The 10104-nt window shown below is 37.6% G+C and overlaps 1 protein-coding gene across 1 annotated transcript; it reads left to right on the top strand.

Annotated features, from left to right (window-relative positions):
- Positions 1–804: 804 nt before the first annotated feature.
- On the top strand, positions 805–9389 carry LOC104901447 (hypothetical protein). Its single transcript, XM_010689033.4, has 4 exons — positions 805–1062; positions 2008–3296; positions 4201–4998; positions 8851–9389. Exons 2-4 carry the CDS (start codon positions 2012–2014, stop codon positions 9063–9065), a joined length of 2298 nt encoding a protein of 765 aa, XP_010687335.1. The 5' UTR covers positions 805–1062; positions 2008–2011; the 3' UTR covers positions 9066–9389.
- Positions 9390–10104: the final 715 nt, after the last annotated feature.

Raw genomic sequence — 10104 nt, 5'->3', positions numbered from 1 at the left:
TCTGAAAAACGTACATTTCCCCTGATTTCAAGGACTATTTATACAGTTTGAAATAACTGCTGTACCTTGATGTCACCCTAATTTGGGAGCATCTGATTGACTGAGCAATAATATCAGGACACATGGCAAGTGTTGATTGGTCAATACATTTTACCCTTTAGCTGAATCATGCTTTACTTCATTGGGCCTAAGTACAATTTTAGGGCCACAAGGGAGCTTTTCAGTACACCTTTTCCTCAGAAAAGTGTACCTTAGCCCAAAGAACCTGCAGACCTTTGTACTTTTCTCTGCCCAAGCAAATGCCACATGTAGAGGTGAGATGGTGCCACGTGCCATCATAGTAGCCGCCGATTTTTAGGTTACAACACCATCCTTATGTCAGTGTGTTGGCCTAGAAAGCAAGGTATTAAGAGAGTGATTGTTGAGTCGAATGCACATGTTCTTATCTCTCGGCTCTCTATGGCTGCGATCTACTTCTCTAACTTGGATTCAATTCTCTGAGACATTCTTTTTCTTTGTTCTGATTTCGATTTCATTAGTTTTTCTCATGTTAAAAAAGATGGGAACTTTGTTGCCCACCACCTTGCTAAGGTAGTGCCGTTCGATTATGAGCAATACTAGGTTAGTCATTTTTTAAATACTGTAGCTCCTTTTTTTTTTTTTTTGACGAGAAAATACTGTAGCTCCTTATCTACTCATGTACGCTTTATCCCTTGATTAATTGCTTTTTTTTTTAAAAGAAAAAAATAAAAAATAAAAAATAAAAAATGAGAGTGACGCAGCAATAGAAATTGTGCAATGGTGAGCAAGTGAGCATAGGTGAAGGTGAAAATTGATGGACAATGAGGGATCTCCCACGTAAGCACCAAGGAGAGAGGAAGTGTTGTCTTTGAAAGATAAAGAGAGTGCATTTAAGTGGGTCCCACACCGAACCCTTTAAAACTCTTCCGCCCTAAGCGCCAAAAACAACCCCCTCTTCCCCTCTCCTCTTTCTGTCTCTCCACCCTCCACCTTCCGTACGCTCATGCTCACTCCAACATCTCCTCCCAAATTCAACCTTTGGTAATCTTTTTCTTCTTTAATTATTCAACGCATTTTTTTTATTTTCCTCGCTTTGTTTTCGTTTTTTTTGTAGTTCTTGTCTTTCCCTTGTCATGATGTCACTGTTTCTTTTCCGATCATGGAATTTTACTCTTGAATTTAATTTTTCGGCGTATTGTTTTGATGGGTGTTCAAGAATTTCCTTTTTGCTATCTTGGTATTTTTTTCAAGATGGGATTTTGGTTGTGAATTATTGCCGTTAGATGATTTTGATTGAGTTATTGGTCAGAATTTTACTTGAATTGTGGAAAATTACAGGAACATTTCTTTATCAATTGTGGGTTTCGGGTAGAAGATTTTGCTTTTTGACCTATGATTAATTTGCTTGTTTTAACTCGTGTTATTTCTCCTTTAGTTGTTTTTCTTGGTTATCTACTGTTTGCTTTTATGTGGGTTATTAAATGTTATGACTTTGTTTCGGAAATGGAAGGTTAATTGAACTTTTAGAACTGGGTTTGTAGGAAATGAGCTTGTGACTTGTTACAATTATAAGAATTAGTTTCAGTGGAAGTTCGGTGATGCGAAGTCTTGTGGAAATGTGGACCATATGGTTTCCTCAGCAATTTTAAGCAAGTAGTTAGTTGAAGAGCTGGGTTCCTGTCTTTGGTTTCGATATCAAAGTGTTACCACCAAGGCTATTACATCTTCCTATGTTCAGTTTTAATGTTGAAGTGTATTCACTTACTTAAACCACCAAGGCTGCACCATCTATGAGGTTTAACATGTTGATTTTGTCTATCTTTGTTGCCAGTGTGTGTGGTATACGGCTATGCATTAAGCAGGAAAACACTTGGTTGATAATAGTAAAACTAAGCTCGCGTGCTTGTTAATCTATGCTAATATTTCCAATTGTATATAAATGTTTTTGCTCTTAATCTGATTGGACTTCCGTTGTCCTTAATCCAGAGGTATGGAAAGTCATGGTCAGACACACGACGACTTTGCGAGCTCTATTTCTCCACCTCAATTGCAGAAAGATAATGATGTAGAATTTTTACCAGCAGATTATGGTGGTACTGATAGTTCTATTCCCTTCCCCTCTGCGCCACTCCATTTTTCCCCATTGCCTACAGGGAATGTGTATGGGAACCAACAAATTTTTCCCAGTCCGGCTGTACATGATTTGGATATGGGGACATACATGGATGAACATAATATATCTATTCTGAATATTCCTGCTGAACAGGATGTGACTGTTACTAATGACGTTTCTATTCAAGACCATGAGATTTTCATTTTCCCTAGTGCAAGGGCGGATAGGACGATTTCTGAATATCAAATTCCCAATAACATGATGTCTGCCTATCATGGCATGAACAGGGTACCTCATTTTGACAATAATCTTGGTGCAATGGACAGAAATTCCAGTATTGCAAGTACTTGTGGGGTTGGAAACATCGACATGAGTGTAATGGACTTTATGATACAAAATAATAGCAGACAGCCAGCAGAGATTAATAGAACTTTTACTAACTTCAGTGTTGGTGCAGCTAACGTCGATCAAAGTATTGCTCCAAGGGTGTATGAAAACCAGGTTAGAGTTGATTCATCTCAACCTAGCAGTTCGGACAAACTTGATGGAGAATTTCTGTCACTTGGATATCATAATGAGGTTGCTCCTAATTTGAACACCAATTCTTATCGCGGGAACAACCATATGAGTGAGACCTCTTTTTCTCCCCAAGGTCAAGTAGCTAATGGTTCTTTTAACAATGTAAGGGGAAGCGTATCTGGGATTCAGAACAATGTAGGTGGTCTAATGACTCCTTGGGATTGTATGAGTAACCTAACCTTGTCTGCTGATGATTATGCTTTGCGAGCCATGACTTCTGGGCATGATATGAGTCCAATCTCCAACCTACGTGGAGGAGAGGCGAACATGCATCATTATATACCCACCCCAAGTAGCAAAACCTTGGAATCTAGTATTGAGACTAACTCAAGAGTATCTTTGAGTAATCCTTCTGATTGTTCTGGAGCTGAACCACACATGCTTTCCAATATCTCTGACAATAATGAAGGATTGAGGGAGTACATGAGAAGAACGGTGCAGAGAGTTCCATTCGACTCTTCTGTCCTAAGGAGTAATCACCAAAATGCTGCTCAGCGGATGCAGAATTCACATAGAAGCCCCAACTTCACGTCACCCCTTTCTGGAATGATTTCTAGAGAATCTGACCGTCAAGACAAGTCAGGTGAGCTGTCTGTGCATCTTCACTCATTGATCATAAATAGCTGTGTCTCATTTCTTTATGCTAAGAAATGTTTAAATCAGCTAGATGTGTCCAAGGGAACCTGTTCCTAACAGATTTCTCTGGGGTCACCCATTTCCATGACTTGTTGAACCATCAATGTTGTATTCCAAGATGTAGAGGGCTCACATTTATTTGGAGTTTAAACTTGAAAAGGTATTCTGATACTGCTCTTATGAGATTTAAGGACTTACATTGAATGATTGAAGTTATTTATAGTCCCTGGCCATTGTTTTCCAGTGAAAGCCTTGTTATCGGGATACCTACTCCTTTAATTGTTAGACTTAGAGGTCACAATTACATTGACCCTAGAACTAACACTGATTGCTAATTTTTGAGGATCTAAGTGCTGCACGAAATATTGTAGTGTAGATGCACTATGAGAAGCATTCTGCTTTTCACATTGTGAAAAGTGATCTCCTCCACAATTCCAGTAGGCTTCTTCATTTTGATATGTCTGTTTTCCAGTGCTCGTGTGGTTCTTCTATTATTGTGTAATGGATATTTATTAAAAGATCTTCTGGTTTGCTGTTACAAATATACTGATGTTACAATTAACATAATTGATGCATGTGTGCCATAAATCTACTGGTCGATTGGACAATATATAAGCATTCATTGCATGAAATACGGGTATGATTCAGGATGTAAAATGTTTTGTTGGATAAGTTCATGGAGTATATGCGATTTCCAAGGAGATTAAGCCGTTATTTTGTTTTCTTTTCATTATCCCTGATATATCTCATTTTGGGACCAAGGCTTTGTTTCTATTGTATATGTCATGTGTAAGAGTGTGCAACAAGCCTACAATGCTCTGATATATGTGATGTGATATCTAAACTATCAGGTCAAGCAGGTGACAGGACACTGCAAAGTGAGCATCCTTGTGCATCTACACCTATGAGTAGAGAATCTCTCAAAAGAAACTTAGATTTGCCTCCCCGAACCTCAATACAGGATCAGCGTAGAAAGATAATGCCTCAAACTTCTGCGCTACAATTTTCACCAGATCTACTGCAGAATGCCCTGGTGCAAGTTGCTACAGGCCCTATGCCAACCTCTTCTATCTCTGCAAATTCCTCTAGTTCTACAATCAAGGATTTTTCTGCAAGTGCTTGGACCAGGAATACAACATATTGTCCACCTGCATCTGATACTTTTGGAGCCTCTAACACAGCAAGGGCCACGCAGCATTCTTCACCTCCCTCAGCTGCTTTTGTTTCACCAACTCAAATCCCAACTGCTTGTAGTGCTTCCCCCAGTTCTACAATGATATCCCCAGCTCCTTTTGCAAACACTTCCACCATCCCTGTGATTGCAGCTGAAAGTCCTGCTTTTGCATCTCCGCCTATAGATGCGCCTCCAACTGCTTTGGCAAGGACGGTAGCAACCCGGTCTGGTTCAGCAAGAATTCCAAAGCCTGCAAATAAATCCAAGAGATCTGCAGCAACAGCCTTTCCTCCTTCACCACATAACCCAGCATCTGCAAGTGCTCCGCGGAAGACTCGTTTGCTTAATACCAGCTCAAATAATCATCAAGCTCTTAGGGATTTGAGAAAGTCTGCGTTAGCTGCTTTAGCAAAGGCAGCTCCAGCTTTCAGAGCATCACAAGCTTCTAGTGCAATGGCTCGTATAAAGTTTCAAGGTAATATATGCATGCCTCTTCTTGCTTCCATCATTCACTAAGTAATTATTTTCTAAGAATCCTTTTAGCGAAAATATATGCTCAGGTTTTGTCAAAAGATGGATAACTATTGAGGTACTTCTTTGGAGATAATAATAAAGTTGCATCTTCCATAAGTGTGATATATGCGCAAGTTTTCATGCCTATTTTTTATTAGATTATTAAACCTATTATGTCTGAAATTTTACTATGTAGAGGACCTAGAGGTACATCGAAAAATTGTGGTTTTGTGAACTTCTCCTATAAGAGAGAATTTGAACCAAAATCTATGAGTTAAATTGTGCCATGCTGAACTTTATGGACTGGAAGCTTTAGTGCTATATTCTTGACGCAAAGAGATGGTAATACGGTGGCTAGAAAGAGTATATTTCTATTTCTTGGTACTTTTTCGTGTAAGGAGAAATAATGTATTGACATGGGAATAATGTAAAGGGTTAAAGTTTCTTGCAAGAAAATCAGAAAGTACACATATGAGCGTTTAAACAAAATTGTCTGCTAAATATATACTATTAGTAGTATGATCAAGTCATAGGTAAGCTTTTTCGGGATCTGATACAGCAAGGAAAGTAGTAAACTACAGAGTATTATCCACTAGCTTTAAATCCTTGTTTAAATAATTATGTTTTGTTCTTATTATATGTTTTGTCCCAATTTACCACCATATTTGATGTTTAACAGACTTTGATGCCATTCCCCTTATACAAAAATTTAATAAAGATACTTTGATGCCAAACTATCACATTCATTTGTAATGACTATATATTTGTAAAAACTTATATAAAGCCACAAACGTAGAATTGTGTAGCTTTTAAGATTTGAATATCATTGTAAAAAAGAAAGATTTAAATATGATTTTGTGAAAGATACTAATCTATAACAAAATAAGTAAATACGTTAGCTAGTTACTGCCTTCAATGCCAACACTGGGCTAATAATATGGGAAGCAGAATATTTGTAGCCTTTGAATTGTTGCAGAGATGTATCCGCACTGTTATCTCATCAGATTATAATTGCACTTCTATGAAAATTTAGACATCTTTTTTTGGGGTCGAATTCATTTTCTTCCTGGACTGTTTGAGAAGGATTTGCGTATTTTCTTTGATAGTTTTACTTCCTGAAGACTCTCAAAGGATTCTTGTACCAACTCTAATATCTTAGCTTAACTAATAACATCATTAAGGTTGGAAGAGTCACAATTAGCGGTGCAACACATAGCTACAATATAGTGGTAGCACTAAAATCCCAGACAATTTATGTATGCAGTCGTAAAAAATATATCTATTACCTAGCACCTCTTGAGTTTTTAACCCTATCTAAATGCTCTATTTTCTTACTTATATGAGTAGTGAGCTGTGACACTCCTCTTCCATCTAAAACTAATTATTAGGCCCGGGCTATTCCCCGGGTAAGAAAAAATTTCATTTATCAATATAATACTTTATGATAATAACACTAAATACAACTTAGCCTAGTGGTTAAAACTTTAGTATATGTACATGAGGTCTCGGGATCAAACCCTATACTATGCAATTTCTTAATATTTTTATTATACATGGATTATCACATGAACTAAAACTCCCTAGGGAGAGCGCCACGTGGCACAGTTTCTTGTTTTCGCACACCTTTTAATATATTTGTATAGATTGCAGAATTTTGTTTAGGAGTTGTTCAGACTTTTGTGGTGAAAAGGCGTCATCGTTCATACATTATATGCTGCTCTTCGCCTGGCCTGTATTTATCTAGTTTGAAAATTGACCTCTGTAGCTTTTTTGGCGATTTACTTTCCCTGCTATGTGATGGATGGGTGTACATGTACTAACAAGGGATTTCTGCATATTTTGGCTTCCGTGCAGCACGCATCTTTCTTTAACTCCTTTGTACAAGCAGTCTGATAGTTTTTCATTGAGAAATCTCTTTAATGACTTATTTACCATTGATAATCTCAACCGAATATTATAATCTTTAAACTTTGGCTTCAGTATTGTCTAATACTCTACTATGTTGAGTGACTGAACAGTGTTACTTAGTTATCGGAAGATTGTAGGCATGAGAGCTTTTAAATTTCTTGCCAGAATTCTGCCTGGTATTCTTGATGCTCTTTGAACTCAATATGCTTCCTTTTCTCTTAGCACCTTCCTCCCCCGTTTTTTTTTTTTTTTCTATCTTGAAGCAGTAAGCTGTAACCCATGTTTGGCCTATATGTTCGAGATAAGGATTACCAATTTTGGATATTTTGAGGATTCGCCAACTTCATATAATCAAGGAGCTTTTTCTCACCAGGATCGATCGGAGAGAAAAAGGCCTTTCCCTGGAGCCCCTTGTTAATGGGAGGACGGGTTCTAGGGAACTAGATCCTTAATCCAGGTTAGACTATCACACACGAGACTCGCCTGGGCTCTCATCGAGACCCACTCACTTCTCTCTCCTTAACGTCTAATACCATTGCCCTGCCACTCTGCCTGTTACCAGTGAACCAGGCTCAACTCTCAATTAGCACTTTCTTGTCTTCTTTTTCTGTGTTTTGAGGTGTTTACTAGGGCTCAGCCTGTAAGCTTTTTTGTATGATTATTATCTATTTCACGCATAGCCTCCTTTCTAGTCTTTTCTTGTACTGCAGAAAGTAGTAAAAATAATTAATTACTTTCGATACTTTTGGTAATCAAGGCTACAAAGAATTCATTTCCTTTTGTATCTGTTGTATTCTAAAATTTGAGAAGAAACATTTTTTTTATTCTTTGTTGATAGGTATTTCATACATTCCATATATGCTCATATATGAATATTTGGAGTTTTTGTATCAAATTTTATGGGATTTAGTAAATAGAATATAAGTTCCATTAGAGCTTGATCGAGCTATATGATTTCATGAAGAATGAGCCAAAAAAGGGATTTTTCAACAAATTGGGAATTGAGTGCAATTAGATTCTGTTTAAATTCGATTTAGAAATTATAGCAAATTATGTTTCTCTTTCTAGTAGAGCTATGAATTTTGAAATTCATTTCAAGTCGAAATTCAAAACAAATTTCATTATGACAATTTTCGGAGGTCCTTTCGGCCGATGCTGTGTAATGTGTCTGACTTGGTAATTGTTATTGGTACCCAACCGGACCAAGTTTTACTTAACAGCACTTGAGGAGGCACTTGGCTCTTTTGCTTCCTTCCATGACATCATCCCGTATTCCATGCCGGTTGATGCATTCTTACTTTGGCAATCACTGAAATCTAGGGAATTGAACTAATGCCAAAAAAGAGTAATGGACTCTCATTATGTTTATATCTTTGCAGTACCAACTGCCAAGCATTGTTAAAGCTTGCTTTCCATGACTAGGTCATTTATCAGATCCCCGCTAGTGCCAAAGTTGGACTGGGGGACTAGCAGCAGTGGTCAAGTCAAGTTAGCTCATTCACGTTACCCATTTAGAAAAAAAAGGAAAAATCTTTGCAGCATCTCCTCATTTTCCCCATGAAAATTGTTGCATATATTGATATTTTGCCAGGGTTTTTCGTTCATGACATTCAACTTTTAAATGTATTATGTTGAGCATTGATCCACTAGTTGAGCTGCCGTTACTGGCCTTGTCTCTATAGGAGCTGCTATTTGCTGCATTGCATTCACCATTATGCAACTTTCTTACCATCTGCAATATATTGATAATAAACGTGCCGTAAATTTGGAATGGGGATGCTTTCCTGTCTTTGATTGTCTGCTCTCTCAGTTTACTATGAATGCCAATAACACTGCCGTGCTCAATTCCCTTCCAGTTACATTTTACTCAATATGAGATATCATTAACAATGGTTTTGGCTTGCAGGTTTTGATATACCTCCAACAACTGGATTCAATTGCATGCTATGCAAAAGAGACTTATCATTTGCACCTGAAGGTCCCTTCGTACAACCTCCCATTCCACCAGCTGTAGCTGTTCTACCTTGTAGCCACACCTTCCATGACCATTGTCTGCAGCTCATTACTCCAGTAGATCGGGAAGATCCTCCTTGCATCCCTTGTGCCATGGGGGAGAAATGAGCATCTTCCAAGTACAATTCAATCCTTCGACTTTTACTCGTAATTGAGGCAGATGAGATTTTGTACTCGGGGTGTATTTTGATGTAGTCCAAAGTGAAGGCATATAATAGAATTTTTTGGTGCGTATATAGCTGAAATAGTGATTATGCCGTCCTTTTTGGGGTCGTTATTTAGACAAGTAGAAGAAATGTACATGGTTTAGAAGGAAAAGGGAAATTATTAACATTGCAGTGTAGATATAAGTGACCACAAGTAATCATGCAACTGCTTGAGAATGCACATCTGAAACTGACAATTAACTGAGTTATGGTTTTGCTGATCTTATCATTTTATTCCAAGGAGAAAAGTGATGCCTTAAGTGGAAGTTTGAATTTAAGAAAATTTTCAACGGAGTCTAACAAGAAACATCTTAGTATAGGCTAATTAATACTACATTTTAGCGAGATGCTTGATAAAATGACAAGAGACAACATGAAGAAGTGAATCTTGATTCTCAAAATAGTATATCTGCATGTTCTATATTATTTTTTGCATTCAATATTTGTTATTTCTCAAATTTGTGATACATATTGGTGCCAAGACTTTTTGGTTATTGATCTCAGTGAGAGAGATGTCTGTGATGAATGTGAAAATCGATAAATCCACTAGGAGAAACAATTTTAGTATGTGGCAAATCAAGATGCGGGCTTTACTGAAGCAACAAGGGTTGTGGGCACCAGTGGCAAAAAGGTCATCTGATTCTGTTGCCATTGATATGGTCGTTCTGGAGGAGAATGCATATTCAACGATCATGATGTCTTGCTGATGACATCATCACTGAAGTTGCGGAGGAAGAAACCGCATCCGATTTATGGTTGAAATTGGACAGTTTGTACATGACAATCTCAAGCCAACAAGTTGCTTTTGAAGCAACGTCTGTTAAGTCTGCGCATGAATGAAAGTACACCTCTTAGAAATCACCTTGATCAATTAAATACAATTTCATTAGAATTGCGTTATTTTGATGTTAAGGTGGAGGATGAGGATGTTGATTTAATTC

Source organism: Beta vulgaris, chromosome 8 (assembly GCF_026745355.1).
Source record: "Beta vulgaris subsp. vulgaris cultivar EL10 chromosome 8, EL10.2, whole genome shotgun sequence".
In the NCBI taxonomy this organism is placed as follows: Eukaryota; Viridiplantae; Streptophyta; class Magnoliopsida; order Caryophyllales; family Amaranthaceae; genus Beta; species Beta vulgaris.
This window is presented reverse-complemented; position numbering and strand designations above follow the sequence as displayed.